We start from the raw sequence: 15958 nt of genomic DNA, 5'->3' as shown, positions 1-15958 counted from the left end.
TTTGCACACATGCAGTCATACAAAAAGCTAAAAAGTAATAAAGCCTTGTAAATACCTGATTAGAGTAATCCTCTAGCTTCTGAACCAAACTGTCCCACCTCTGAGTTAGCTCTTCTTGATCCTGATCAATTTTACTGGATGCTTTGCCATTCCCAAGGATTTGGGCCACATCCTGACCTAGTTCATTCAGCTGGTCTAGTGTTTGTCGTTTCATACCCATGTCCTCTTTCAAAATCTGTAGTTAAAAGAAAATATTAAAATATAACATGGAGCATTCTACTTCCCCTAAGCTTTAGTTCCATGGCTAAAACGCACAGGGGTTTGAAAGGGTGGTGACAGGGTGAAAGATGTACTACCTGAGCCAGATGAACAGTTGTTTTGTGTAAAAAAAGCACTAACAGACACTATTTTTAAAGAGCACATCCTTGAAACACCTCCTAGAGGAACCAGCAGTATCTCTTCAGTAAGTCACAAATTATTAGCTCAGGTACAAGGCTGCTCCAATGAAATAAAGAAAAACCCACACCACAAACCTACACCTTGGAAAGCACAGCTGACTGGTGGCCTGCAATAACATCCAAACCCTCTGAAAAATCTGGGATAGCTGTTTCAGAGTTTGGCACACCAACATAGAATGGCATGGAGTAAATAGCACATATGTTTTCAATTCAAGTGCAAGAATCTGGCAAGGAGAGAATGTTGCCCTGGCTTCTGTGTCATGCATTCACAGCTCCTACTAGGGTCAAACTAGTAATTTGCCACTCATCTAGTCTATGAGATTTGATGGGATAGAGCAGGACATCAATACTCACTGCTAGTTTTCGAACATTCACACTCAGGTCCGTTTGATCTTTAAAGTTGCTCGTCTGGACCTTACTCAAAGCCTCTTCTTTCTCAGTTAACCAAGCCTTCAATAAGCACTGAAGATCATAAGAAAAACAGCACAAGAAAATACCAAGATTGTCAAACAGCTATTGACAATTGTTTCTTTAAAACCTTTGCATACAAAGCACAGTTCTGCAGTCTTTATATGCTGAAATTTCAGTTGACTTTAACAAAAACAGTACACAAAAATATCAGATTATGAAAGCAAGTAATACTTGCAGTGAAACAATTTCAACAAAATCATTTCTCAATATATCAGAGCACACCTCCCCCCAAGTTATTTATATAGCAAACAGATATCCACCATAAAGTTAACATAGGATTTAGAAATCATAATAGAATATATCAAAAAGGCATGCATGAGTTCTTTTGTTTTCCACCCTTCTCCCTCTGTGACTCAAACACAGCTGTTACATTTTCTCACAGAAGGGAATACCACGGGTAATTCATATTTTTTAGTCCAGACAGTTGATCAAAACCTCAGATACTAATTAGTCACCTCCCTGTTTACGGTATCTACTTTCAATTGAAAACAACTTCAGCAAATCCTATTTCATTAACTACTGGAAGCCAGAGTGGTCTGCTCTGAATAGTTCTAACTCAGGGACCTTTTCTTTTTTCCTTTTTTTTTTTTCCTACAAAACCTGTCCTGGGTCTCACTTCTCTTCAGTCACACAGCACTCCTCCAGAACACCAGCAATAACTGGCATCAAGTACCAGGAAGGATTTGATGTATTCTATATCAAGTTCCCACATAATGCTGCTGCTGGACAGCAATCTCCATGGACTGGAATGCCCATCTCTCTATTAATCCCAGTTGCCCAGCCATTGGTGCACTGCTGTTCCTCTGTGTTTAAAAATAAATCACAAAACATGACAAACCTTTTTGTTCTTTGAACAACACACTTTACAACAGCCACCAGGTTCTCATCCTAGCTGTATATTTTTGGCATTGTCCCAGAACTTACTATAGCAACTTTGGGCCACAGGGCTAAGGCAGTTTACATTTCCAACGTAAACCAATATACAAAATCTACAGACAGAAAATATGATGGTGCTTGAAGTGCCATAAGGCTTATGACTCTCTGGAAAAATCATGCTGGCATCCCAGCCAACATATTTTATGCATAAGAGGAGCTCAAAAACCCTTCATGCATTCAGCTAATTTCTGCTAAATCAGCAGTCAAAGATAACTCTCCCTAAAAAACTGAAACATAATTACCATAGTGCTAAGAAGTCTCTGGCACTGATTGAGGAATTTGTTTCCTGAGTGGTAAGGATTGTGTTGATTTGAAAATGTGGTGTACAAGAGCTTTCTAGGCAGCCACAAAAAGGCTGATGCATCACTGTTGTTCATCTCTCCATGTGGTTGGACAAAATAGAAAATGCTTGTAACAAAGTGTTTTAGTTACTTTTGTGTCGTGAAAGTGTTTGTATTCAATTTTAAAGTAGTTTCAGACTGTAATTTTCGTAAGTCACTTGATCCTTATTGCAGATTTGTAATTCAAACGCACTAGTAATAAATGAATTGTTCAGGTGAACAATGAGTACAAAAAGGCTCATCTAAACCAGGTAAAACAAACTTTATTTCCTCTTCATTTTCTATCTGACATTCTACATTAAGTACACTGATTTCTTTGCTTGTACAGAGCAACATAGCTACACACAAATTAAAATAAGCTGAGTTCAAATGTTCAACTCCAACAGAATATGGCACTTCTAACAGTTTTGTAATAGTCAAAGAGTGGTCCCCAAACAAATATAAGGGTAGAAAAGGATGTTGACATCATGAGAGTCATCACAATTAAGAGCACTTGAAGTCTATACTTCAAACCTGTACATCAAGGATTTGGGGGAAATCCTTATTTCTCAATTCCGAGTTACCATGCCCAAGAGTTGCCAGAAAACATTAGCACACAATTTTCTGGGTACACATACACAGATGGCACAGCATTATTTTAAAGAAACACATACAAACAAATACTTGGCGTGGGATAAACCAGAATCTTAACCTTGGGGCTGTATTAACAACAAGGTCGCATGAGCTGCAAATTCAGCATATCTATATACTACAAACAGATATGGGAGAGGCAAGGGAGAAACACACATGCAGCCCCAAAGAATGCAGACACAACATCCTTGTCAAAGAAATGAGGCTGCAGCTGATACCAGTAGCTATACCAGCACTGTTCTACTTCTTTCAAATGTCTAAACAATCTCTGAGTACTGCCTTGTTTAAACAATAGCTTACAGTGATAAATATCATGTTTAAGAAAAAAAACTATTTCGGCAAAACCTTCAAAGAAAAAAATCATAAAATGCTTTCAGCTGAGAAATGAAACAAGCTGTAGTTCTCGGCATACAAACAGCACATGTAGCTGTGTTACCATATATTTTATACCATCAGTTACTTGTGTTTGAGCAGTATTTTTTATGTAAAATAAATTATATCAAAGCAAGAAAACACTTTAGTATTGCACAATTGTGTATATGTGTTCATGCTGGAAGCACATATACATTACTTAGGAAGATTTCTGTAATTACAAAGCTACCCGATATAAACATGACAATGAATTTTCTAAATAACACTGATATTCCCAGTTCTTGATCATTTTACAAGATACCTTGGAAATTACTTTACAAGGAGCTATAAATTTCTATTCTTAAACTTTGGAAAAATCTTTTGCACTTCAGAGCTACTCCTGTCCTCAAAGAACACAGGGAACCCAAACAATAACAAATTCTAGGCTTTCAAGGTTTCTTTTCCATGAAAAGAAATCAATTCTAGTCAGAGCTTTGATTCTTTGTGCTTTTTCAGTTTTTTCCCTTCCACAAATCAACCAGTCACTCTGAGAAACTGAACAGCTACTCACCTGTTCTTCCAGCAGCTCCTGCCATAAAAGCTGAATTTCTTGCAGCTTCACCCGCCGATCCTCAGTCCAACGACAAACTGCTGTCCAGCGCTCACCAAGCCTCTACAAAAGCACAAAACACTCAAAGTATCACAAACCTCACAAAGAAACTCCAAAACCAAATATTCAAATGTGTGATTTCTACTTCACATTAACTTCTTTCTACATTACATCTACTTCCCGTTCCATTATTGATATTGCTGTATTGCACAGAGCTGGAGACTAACACTTTAGAAAACATTCCCATATGGCCTTAACTCTGGTTTTGCTCAAGTCTTTGAGCTATTTAATTGACTCTAAAAGGAATCAACAAAGTAGCATGAATTCTGTTCGAAAAAATTCTGTCTCATGTACTCACTGTACTTCAGGTTACAGTCCTAAGTGACAGGAAAACACTTCATATGATATTCACTAGACAAACTGTGTTCATGTCTTCAAGTATGTCTCCTCTCAGATTTTAACTTTCTTAGGAAAATAATTTATATGAAATAATAGTTGTACTATGAATCTTCCCATTTAATCAAACTGCTTAAAGGATATACTACCAAATTATCCAGGTCATTGGGAATGCAAACAACTTGACTAATCAGGAAGAGAACTTGAAAGTCACCAAAGCACTTTTGCAGGTTTTAGCTTGAGCTGGTTTAATAATTTTTAAGTTATTATTGTTCCTAAAGAAAATGTTATTTTAAATTACTTTCTAAGATAAATTGTCTTTAAACATGAAAATGTTGATTAACAATTACATGCAAATTTTACAAGTGTCTAATAACACAGTTTAAAAAAGAGGGCTCTAAGATTTTACCTGCAATTGTTCCTCCAGAATAGCTGTTGCACTTTCCCCACTGCTCTCATCAACAATGACCACCATGTGTGTTAGGGAGTTGACCTTCACCTGTTCTGCCTCTAGGTCACTCTGCAGGCTCTACAAGAACAAATCACAGGTTACCAACTTTGAAAGCATTTGCTAATCTGCTCTTTTGGCCACAGTGACTATCACAGCTTCTGTGGCAAAAGAACTTTAGCTGTTGAAGCTGAAATACCAAGCACATATTTTACCACTGGCAATCACTGCACAGTTTAAAATTTGTAAGCAAAAGACTGCTAGAAATGAACCCAAACCCATTCTGGGTTAAAATGCTGTAAAAGATAGAGTGCCTTAAGTTGGATGCCCCATACTTGACCAGGAGAATCACATGACAACTGCACTGATTTCCATATGCCTGATGTTATACTTTTCTACACAGGTCTGCTATTGTTAATAAGCAAGCAACATAGGGCATGCCAAACAGAAATCATTAAGAACACTAATTTTTCAAGAGTTGACAATATAATTTCAAAAGTATCAACAGTGCAATAATTGATCATGGTACTCCTAAGATAATAGTTGAAAACTGCAGAAAACATGCAGCTCTGATTAGTTTAAAGCAATGTGTAGATGTTCAAATGTGTAATGTTCAAATATTCATACGACTTTTTTAAAAGAACAGATTCAATGGTTAAAGCCTACTACAAAATATCTCTGCAAGATCAACACACCTTTACAGTAGTGTAAATGTCATTTTTTATAACTAAGCTACTCTATGAAACACATGCCTCAAACTCCCCAGACTTTGAAAACAAAGGACAGGAAACTACACAGACTAAAAATACTCCAGTGTTCTTGTTCTGTGAGGTATGTCCCATGCTGGGGAGAAGGTCAAACCTCAGCACTGAGCATGAAAACTAAAGCTGCACCACAACAAATATCAAAAGGACATCTTTCTCCTTCACAAAACATTGCAGGGTAGGAAGGCTGGATTTGCAGCCAAAAACTCAATTGAGAGTAAAAACACTTCCAAAATATTGCACACATGAGAAAGCAGTGTCTAAGCACTCCCTTAGGATGTGATGCCTGTAAAAGCAGGGACTGGAATTGGTGACTTGGAAGGCCCTGATGGTTTTGACTCTCACACTATTTTAATGTGCAAGTCTCAAACAGGCTTTAGTAATGCCTGCCAGTAATTAAAGGCAAATCTGTCCACAGGACCTTTCGTACTGTTCCTCACATCAACAGTTTACCAGGAGAGGCTCTATTCTCTGCACCAAGTAAGGGTAACAATTTTCCCTAAGGTTTCATTTCCTGCATGAAGCAAATAGCTCCTGCCAGTCAGCAGTGCTCAAGTGTTAAGTTACAGCTTCTAATTCCTTTCTACACCATCATCATCCTTTTCCAAACACCAAATGCAGCCATATATGACCCTTGACAATCAAGTTTCTCAGTCAAGGAATCCACCAACATACCCATCCTCCAAATACTTCTCCTACACATATTACATAACAGCAAAATGTTTACCTTATGTTCTTCCAGCTGTTTTTGAAGTGACTCCAAATCTTCTGCTAGGAGCTGAGATTCCATCTTCTGAATGCGCTCCTCTGTGACCGTCAGCCAGTCAGACAGCTGCTGCAACTGCTGCTTCTGGAGCTCCATCAGCATGTCGTGCAGGCTGCAGGGGGAAGCACAGAGTTACTTCAGACACAGCTTTCCTGAGGAAAGGAACTAAATTCTAGTTCATGTAGGAAAGAAGCATACATAAAACTGTTACCTATCATCACATAAAATATCCACCATTTAGCTAAGGAACACAGATAAGTATTCTTGGTTTTTTCTCAACAAAAATTGTTCATGAATTATGCAATTTATATCAGGGATTGTTTCTTCCAATGGGAGTTTGCTGCTAATAAAGCCACTGCTCAAAGTCACAACAAAACACAGTTTCTCCACTGATGTGCAGCTCTTACCTTGGCAACCCATATGTAGGGAAAAATTATTCTACAATCTTTTTAATTATGTAAATACCCATAGATATCCACAGCCACTATACGCTTTATTGAGAAACTTAAATGTGTTTCTAATAGTAATTCATTAGTTTATGCAACCACTGAATTTAAATACCACATATTTAGTCTGGCACATCTACACAACAGTTCACAAAATACTTTATGCAATGACAAAAAAAAAAAAAAAACAATCAGTTATACTCATTATTTTTTTTCACCTTAGAAAGTATGAAGGAGGATTTTTTGTCACAAACTGAAACGTTAAGTCTAACAAAAAGTCTTACAAAGGGATGCAAACCAATTTCTCCAAAACACAGCAAGCACCAGAGGTCAGTCCTGAACCTCTAGAAGAAGTTATGTGCCATGAACTCACCGGGACTGCCTGTCCATGCTCTCCACCCTGAGTTCCTCCCAGCGGGAGTTCAGCAGCAGCATTTGCTCCTGGATCTCAAACTCTTCTTCAGGTGACAGATTTCCCTGGGCCACCAGTTGGTTTCCAGCCTGCAGAACATTGCCCACACTGCTCTGGTGCGCAGTCAGTTCCATCATAAAACCCTGGAAATGGTACAAGCAGACATGTCCCTGTGAGGTCCTATCAGAGTTTATGACTTAGTAAATATCCTAAAAAATTAAAATGTTTCAAACAGTGCTGTTTGAAGGAGCTGGCACCATCAAATGCATGAGGATGGCAGACCTGTTCCTTTCATAAGACAAGATTTTCCATGCACTACAAAAATTCTGGATCCAGTAAAACAGAGAATAAAAGCCAACCACTTCAATGAAAGATCTGTTTGGGACAAGAGAGCCTTCAAACAAACACACCAAGAATATGAAACAGGCATTTACCTATTACCAACAGAACATAAAACAACATCTGAAATGTATTTTAGGAAAGCAATTGGAACCCTATGAGTTAGCAATATATATTTACTGTAAATCCAGAACAGTTCTTCCTTTGCTTCATGGCTTTAAAACTATAGCACAAGGGAAAAATTCCTCCTATTGATCAGAATTCCAACTCAGCATACAAAAATATATACTATTTTATACAGTAAACTAACTTGGGAGAAAACTAAAACATCTAACATGACAAACTTCTAGCAACATTTGCTAGAATTGGGACATTTGCTCAGATTTATAACAAAGTCAAACCAAAATTTGTAAAAAATAACAATTTGGAAGCATCCATACATGTTTCTGAAACAAACTATCATCACAGGAGGACCACTGAATAAATTGACATGATTGTCAATTTCAGCACGACCCTTATTTAACAGCAAGTGACATAAGGCTGACCAAGTTTTTTAGTAATTGGCAGCAGGGAAGTACGACTCAGTCTGAGATCAGACTGCCTTTGTATTATGCACACCTGTAAACCAGTCACCAAAGGCTCTTTAAAACAAAAAAAGACATTAAGATTTTAAAAATGCTTCACTGTAGGTTCTTCTAAAGAGAAGAATTTTGCCTTGAATAAAGGCTAGGAAATGGAAGTTCTGCAGCTTATTTACACATATACAAAAAAAAATAAAAATCCAAACCACACCAAAAGAATTGATAAGAGAAGCTTACTTCATGGGTGGAAAATTGTTCTTTGACTTCCTCAACATCACCAGATATTTCCTCCTGTTCCCGAAATGCATCCTCAGCTGACAGCAACCATGTAAGGACTTCTTCCAGAGCAACTTGGTAGCTATCCAAGTCCATATCCACCTCTGTCACTGTGCTGGGAGTCTCTGCTCTAGAACTGTCCTGGTCTTCTTCAAGTGCCACAGTCTAGGCAGCCAAGAGGAAAGAGATGTCTTAGAAGTGCAGAGAAGATGCCATCCCAAATGGTATTAAAAACAGAACAACTAAGAACTCTTTCAAGCTTTCATAAGATGTTAAAAAAAAAAATTGTTGGATACATTTTGGTGAGAAAATCCAAAGTCACTATATTAAAATAAAATATTAGGAAAGACCCTGAATAGAAAATACAACTTTAATCTTGCTCTGTCAACAGTGAATCTCAAACCCAACCAAATCCTCATCACTACCACTAACCACCACAAGTTCCATGGAAAATTCAGTTAAAGATTCTGGACCACCCTCTTCAGCTGATCAAGACATATGAAACGGAGAGGGGAAAAAAAAAAATCACCAAAATGCAGCATAACACAAATGGAACTTTATATCTCAAATACTTAAGATTTTGTACATGTTTCAGAAAAGAAAAGGGAAGGCAGAAAGACTGAAGTTAATGACAAAAGTTTTTCGTATTTTCCCAGTTGTGTTGCCCAGGACAGAAGGCATGCTCCAGAGATAACTGACAAACATGAAGATCAGCTAAAATTACAACTGCAGGAAAGAAAGGCCAGCTTTGATGACAAACACACCTGCTGCACACTGAATTCTCCATCCTCACATTCCTGCTTGTATCTCCTTGGAAGGGTTTCCACCTCCCGAATGTCTTCCATTGTAACTTGCTTAGGAAGGACCTCAAACAAAGAAGTTAAATACATAATAATGGACTTTTTGTCTGGAAGCTGTACAGCAACATCTGCATCAAAAAGATAAAACATGGGGAAAAATAAATGAAGACAATTTTTTTAATCATTACATAGAACACAGGTTCACATATTGTCCTGTTAAACAGCCTTTCATAAAATTCTAACTTAGAGACCAGGCTGGACACACATTAAAAATAGCATGAAGGAGAAAAAAAAACGAAAAGAAAAAATAAATTTTCTATATTTGGAAGTGAATTGACATTAAAAGTCTGGATCTTTTTGAAGTAAGAACTCAGACATGAAGTTGCTAAGGAATAAAATCTGCTTGGGGAAAATTGTTCTGAAGCATCTCCCAAGCAGAAATGTAGTTCAAGAACAGTATCCTACATAAACCAACATTTCCACTTAGGCTCTATCCCCCTTCCCACTGCCAGTCAGGTAATTTTCTCATTTTCCACACTGGAAAGAGCTTCACTGAGCCATATTCACTTCTCTTGGGTAATGGTACCTATTCAGTTAATACTTTTTTTTTTCCATATGAATCTTCAGAAGCTCACTTCAAAGCAGAGGAACAGGTCAGTAAATTTAAAAGGAGCCATAAAGGTTTCCTGATAAGCATTCCTAGGCAGCTACTGCTACTCAGTGTGTGTGTAAAGAACAAATTCTGAGCTCTCAAACCACCCCATTCTACAGAATGCACTATTGTGCCTGAAAAGCACACACCCTTGCAGCACAGCTCCTGCCCAAAAGGAAACAAAGTCAGTGCACCAACTTTACCTTCCTTGCAGAGTCCCTGGAAAGTCAACCCAAAACTTCAATATTCAAAACACCAAAGCCTACACATGTACATCCACACCCTTACCCTAACAAATGGCATTTGCTTAAATCCAAAATTTAAAGGCTTGAAATTAAATAATGCTGCACAATCTGATAGAACCATTATTCATACTTAGTATCAACAGAAGAAATTTCTTTCTAGAGAGCTCAAAAAAAGCTTCTTGTTGAGTAAAAACTGTATCCCACCTTCAGGGTCCAATAGTTTCTCTATTCCTAAATGGTTCTTGGCTATGTTGAAAGCATTTTCCAGTCTCTCAACTGGGGGCATCTTTGTCACTTTGTCCCAGCTGAACAGCTCAGGTCTGAAAGTGAAAGAAAAACAAGGATGAAAGCAAGTACGAAAATTCCATACCATGCAGAATATCACGTCAGGCATATGATAATAGCTACCCAAATAATATATTCATACATGTATATACCAAATACCAACATAAGTGCATATACACAAACACAAAACAGAAAGCATGATTCTCACTTATTAGCGACAATCTGATGATCACAAATTAACCAAGTACATGCCCACAGCAACATCCACCTTCCATTCCATGTCCCAAAGAAAGTCATGGACTGGAACAGGAGATCAAATGTCACTAGCAAGAACACAACCTTTGTTTAAAATTTATCCCAGAATCAGTTTTCCTCAATTTTGTTTCTTTTACAGCATTACTATTACTACACATTTTTTGCATCAGGCACTGCTGGGTAATCAAGAGTCACTCTGTTTCTGGGAAACCTCATTCCAAACTTGTGATGTGGCTCAGTGACCATCCCAGGCCATCACAGCCAGAAGAAATATCAGTCTCCACCCCCTCCACCCCACTCGCTCACTCTTCCCCATGGTCTTTTTTCCCCAATAACAAAAAACAGCCTACAAGAAAACATTCCATCGCAAGTGCTCATGAGGCCCAGTGCAAATCAGGCCAAGCTGATCAATTTGCACTGTCAGCAGCCTTCATCTAAGATCAGTGTTAACCCAAGGGCATCTCCAGTCCAGCTGTGCACCCAAAACACGCTGGTGGGTCTCAAGGGGAAAGAGCAGAGCACACAACAGGAAGCAAGAGGGAGCAAACAGGGCCCATTCCCAGCAGTACCTACACCTGTGGGGCATGAGCCAAGTGCTCCAGCAGCACAGCTGAAGGGGCCATTAAACCACCTTCCATTCTCCTGCAACAGTGGCTTCTCATCAAAACACTGCTATTGATTCTGTACTTTATAGAACTTGGGGAGGAAGAGATGGGCTTGCCTTTAATTCTTTTAATATTTGATTTGGTTGTAAATTGACTTAAGAGTACCCTTTATCATCTGTCAAGTCATTAAGTTGGTGAAACAGGAAGTCCCTCAGCCAACAGAGTATAAAAAGCAAACAGCCAGGAGAAAGCAGGGTGAGCAGGAAGATACATATAGCTCATGGAATACTGTACATCCATGCATGTACAGCATGCAAAAAAAACCAAGGAGTATGTACAGTATGCAAAAGCAGCAAGGAGAACCACAGATTCATGTAAATATTTAGCAGATACTGACTTTGAAAACAAAGGTTTTAATAAATCACAGCTAGGTACTTATCTAAGGGTGAGAAAATCGAACCAAAAAGCAGAATTCAATTCAAAGAGGAGCTAAGCTAATATTAGTAAATAAAAGAGACCAGTACAGTAAAATGCCAATAAAATTATATGAGGTGATAGGTTATTTACATGCTGCAAGTGTTACAAAGTTATTAGATATTTTACCCAAGAGGTAGTACAACTTACAATTGTTGATAGATACATAATGAGAAAATAAAGATACTAAATCTCTTAATGAAATCCATTTAGATTCTCCTCTTTTAAGTTTTATATTAAACTAAAATATAAAAGCAGTATTGGAAAAATGTCCCTTAGGCAGGGAAGCACTACTGTCTGGGTAAGTGAAATAGCTTTGTTGTCCTATCACTTCTGTAACCTGCCCCAATCTCCTTGCTCCTTGCAAGTGCTTTTAAAGTCTCTCCTTCAAAGCTGGAAAGAGAAACCTAGCTCAAGATTTCTTAAAAGTATGGGGAAAATGGTGCTTCTCCGACTAAAGGACTTGTGCCCAGGGACAACAAAGCTGAATTCTGACATGCCAGCAGCTGTCAAGCTCCAAGGAATATGGAATAAAAGGCTCAGACCCAGATTTTAGGAAGTCACAGGAAAGCACAGTTACTGAGTCAAAAGCTTTCAGCTGAGGCTTTTGCTGCTTAACAAGTGCTCTGAAAAGGGCAGAGACTTCAGATCCTGCAAAGCCTAAGCACGTAGTTAAAACAAAGGGACAGCAAACAGCCTAAAACTAATTCTTCTGCTTCTCTCAGGTCACCTAGGTTTCATTTGTGTCTACAGCTGGCACACTCTCCATCACAAGGCTTCACACATTCAGCAGCAGAGCAAGGCCACTACAGGCAGTTTTTCTGGTAGGAAAATCACCACAACTGCTCAAATTCATCCAGGACAGGGAGTTCGTAATACTTGTGATGAGTTCCAGCGAGAGGTTTGGCAGTATTGCTCTGTCCTTGCATTGCAATCCTTCCCAACTTGCAGAAGCCCTCAGCATGGTGCTGGCCCTCCTTACACACAGCCATGCAGGCTGAACATAAGCCAGCTCTGATCCACAAGACACTGAGCTATGTCAGGGCAGACCTGTCCTGAAGCCAGCAAGCCTGTGACAGAGCCCATTGCAGTTACCCCAGGCCAAATGGGCACTTCAAACACTTTGCAATGGTGTTCTACAAACACTTTGCATCTGGTGGGTGTTTGTAAAGCATTTGCTGTGTCAAATACCTGCTGACCAGGAGGTTTGGTTAAATTCTATAAATTATTATACCATTTCCACATTCAAATGGTTATTTATGTGTAAGAACAGTCACACCTTGCAAAGCAATGAGCTGACTTCATTTAAGAGACACAGGATTAAATGGATTGCCCAGCAGATCTCAGAGATTTTGAAAAAGGAAGTAAAAAAAAAAAGTATGCAACTTCAATAGAATGTGTAATGATGACTTATTTAAACTTCTGAAGTCTTGCAAAAATCAGAAAGAACACAAAAGATCTGTGCAAAGAAACTTTATTCCTTATAAAATATAATGAACAAACTAAAGGATAGTCTACAGATACCTAAAGTGTTTGATATTCTGCCCCACAGTTCTGAAAGAACTGCATACATTGTCTTTCAAGCACAATATATTAAAAACACCAGAAAAGGTACAGAGCCTCTCATTTCTTCATTTTGAAGCTTCTGTATCTTCTTACTGAAATTATATGGCAATCTCCAATGGAAGAAATATTTCTTTTTGCAAAGGAGGGCAGGTAGAAGGAAAGAAATTCAGGTGAAGGAGATGGCAAACTCCTCCTTCCCCTAAAGAGACCTTTTCAATATATTCACTGTAAAATGCATACCAAGTGGGATGTAAACCCACTCCAATTAGCAAATGTCTGTGCATGTGCAGCAACTCAGTGTTACACTCCTGCCTGGGCTACAGCCTTTGCAATGTGCTGGCAATGTCCCACCACTGCTATTGTTACCACAAAAAAAGACAAACAAACAATCCTGGAAAATGAATCACTGAAATAGGCCAGAAGCTGTCAAATGTTCAAGCATGAAGAGACAGAAAAAAAGCTGTTTACTTCACCAGGTCAAAGACAAGCTGTTTGCCACTTACTTATGTCTGTGAATCACAGCATTAAAGGCGAGTCCATCAGCCCAGCTTGTGGTGAAGTTCAAAACATTGACCTGACTGTACGGTCTGGTGGACTGGCGAACCCAGCTCAGCAGTATCTTCTCACTGTTGGTCTGCTGCAAATCTGACATGATGTTCTTCATGACATCCTTCACCTGCAAGACAGCAACAACTACACCTTACAAACATATGTCCCACTTTTGCTCCTTACAAAATCAAACTACTTCACAAATCATGGAAGGGGCTTCCCCATGAAAAGCTATGAATCAAATTCCAATTCCTCACATGAAATTTGAGAACAGCAATCTTCAGATCACCTTTGCCCTCTATTGCTTACGAAAGCCAGTGATGCTTCATGTAATAATGACACATTACTCTTACATTATGATCCTCTCACTCTACTTGGTGCTGTCTGTTCTAAGCATAGGGAATAATACTCCTCACTGCCTTGTGCTGTCGTTCCACCAGTAAACAAACTCCAAAAATACAGCTTGCATACGTTTTCTGCAAGAAGAGGATATCTGCTCATCCTACAAAACTAGTTTGTTTTTTGGGCGCTAGTTATACACATCTACCAAAGTCCCTCCAAGTTACTTCAACGATCTTCCCAGATACTTAGATAAACCAGGAGCAATTCAACCTATGAGACTAACAAACCTACAAAGCAGCTGTAAGATGCAAGACAAACACAGCCACCTAAACAGCAAAACACTACCTGCCTCAAGCCCTTGAGGAAGGAATAGAAATACAATGCTTCAGCCTGAAAAGCTTCTCTGCAATTCACACCGGCAGGAACTAAACTGAGCGGCTGAGCACAACTGGGTACATACAGGAATACGGATCATGGGAGGCAGCCAATAGACTTCAAGCAGAAACCAAATACCGGCCTGCCTTTATTTACCAGCCCAAAATAGAAGCAGTATTTTCTGCCACCAAAAGCCTGGGAAGGTTTGAGAAACTCATAGCAGAACAATGTACATGATTCCTGGAAAGGAAGAGATCTCACAGTAGCCTCTCACCTGCCAGTGCAAGATAATGCTCCACAGCAGCCCCAGCGTCAGCTTGTGATTTCCATCAACGATGTCAGTTCCTCCAATATTCACCAACTCGACCTGGAGAGGTTGAATCAACTCTCTATTAAACACTGTTATCACAGCTCCAAGTAACAACCCCACCCCACATCCCTGGCTGTCCAGCCAAGTATTACCAAGTGCTCTGAAATAAAAAGTAGTTGAAGAGAAAAGCAGAGTTGACAGAAAATTGTTCATCCGAATTTGTCATGACAACTGCTTAAACAAACTTAACATTAACTGCTTAAACTGCATGACAAAAGATGGCACCAAAGAAGATTTTCCACGGGAAGAGTTTTATTCTCTCCTCTAAATATACAGGTGCATACTAGCAGTCAAAACTGAAGAACAGAAATTCAACCATAAGGGACCTGATAGGAAAATAAAAGTTAAGCAAGTTTGGTCTTCAGTTATTTTTATATTTTAATTTGATTTGCAAATCAAAAAAGTTGACTTTCCTTACTTGGAACCATTCTGCTTAAAGGATGAGGTTCACAGGATTACTTGATCACCTACACCCGAGGTTTGTCTGATCCTTACAATATATATTTAAACACTTTTATAAATTATTTCACAAGTTATGAATATTGCATAGCCCACAAACTCTCAAACAACAGAGTGCAACTTCTTCTCAGTGGATGCCTTTTCCCTCCATCGTAACACACAACACACTTTTTAATGAAGCTAAGCAGTAGGCATAAATCAACTACATGACCCTAACAACCTTCAGCTAACTAAGACCATCTGTTTACTTCCAGAAACCCAGATGCTGTCAGCTTCAGGAAGAAATAATTAATTATTGCAATTCAGTATTGTTTCATTTATTGTCATAATAAAATCAATTTCAAGCTGAAAACCTCATTATTTAGCCTTTAAAAAGTTAATCAATATTTACAGTACCTCAAAGAACAAAAAGAACCCACTGCCAGCTTTGTCTGCTTCCAAGAAATATGACACTAGTCCACCAACACAGAGGGGAAATTGCAGTATAATACAGCATGTTGTATCAGTCTTCAATCAGCAGTTTATATAAATATGACCATGCTTTCTTGTATTTTTTGTCTTTTATTGCCAAAATGTTCTTATTACGTTATTTCAGTGACCTGACATTCACAAATAGAAATTCTAAGTATAAACAGCACACTTATCCAGAATTGTTTGTCAAAAAAGGAAAACAACCTAAAACCACTTTACTATAGCACTACAGTCCTCCAGGCATTAAAAACAAATATTAAGCCAAATAATTATTATTTTTATTTT

General features: G+C 38.5%; 1 protein-coding gene across 3 annotated transcripts in view; it reads right to left on the bottom strand.

The window, feature by feature from the left end:
• The window catches only part of UTRN (utrophin), a 337069-nt gene that overhangs the window by 245788 nt on the left and 75323 nt on the right, over positions 1 to 15958 (bottom strand). For all 3 annotated transcript variants that reach the window (XM_064413617.1, XM_064413616.1, XM_064413618.1), the window contains 11 exons: positions 14648 to 14740; positions 13611 to 13783; positions 10127 to 10242; positions 8990 to 9153; positions 8187 to 8390; positions 6991 to 7172; positions 6133 to 6283; positions 4603 to 4722; positions 3759 to 3860; positions 813 to 920; positions 56 to 235 (listed from right to left, as the gene is read on the bottom strand). In XM_064413617.1, the coding sequence (XP_064269687.1) occupies positions 56 to 235; positions 813 to 920; positions 3759 to 3860; positions 4603 to 4722; positions 6133 to 6283; positions 6991 to 7172; positions 8187 to 8390; positions 8990 to 9153; positions 10127 to 10242; positions 13611 to 13783; positions 14648 to 14740 (1593 nt within the window). The remainder of the gene's footprint in view (positions 1 to 55; positions 236 to 812; positions 921 to 3758; positions 3861 to 4602; positions 4723 to 6132; positions 6284 to 6990; positions 7173 to 8186; positions 8391 to 8989; positions 9154 to 10126; positions 10243 to 13610; positions 13784 to 14647; positions 14741 to 15958) is intronic.

This window comes from Passer domesticus, chromosome 3 (assembly GCF_036417665.1).
Source record: "Passer domesticus isolate bPasDom1 chromosome 3, bPasDom1.hap1, whole genome shotgun sequence".
In the NCBI taxonomy this organism is placed as follows: Eukaryota; Metazoa; Chordata; class Aves; order Passeriformes; family Passeridae; genus Passer; species Passer domesticus.
Note: the sequence above shows the minus strand (reverse complement) of the source record. Positions and strands in the feature narration are given on the sequence as shown.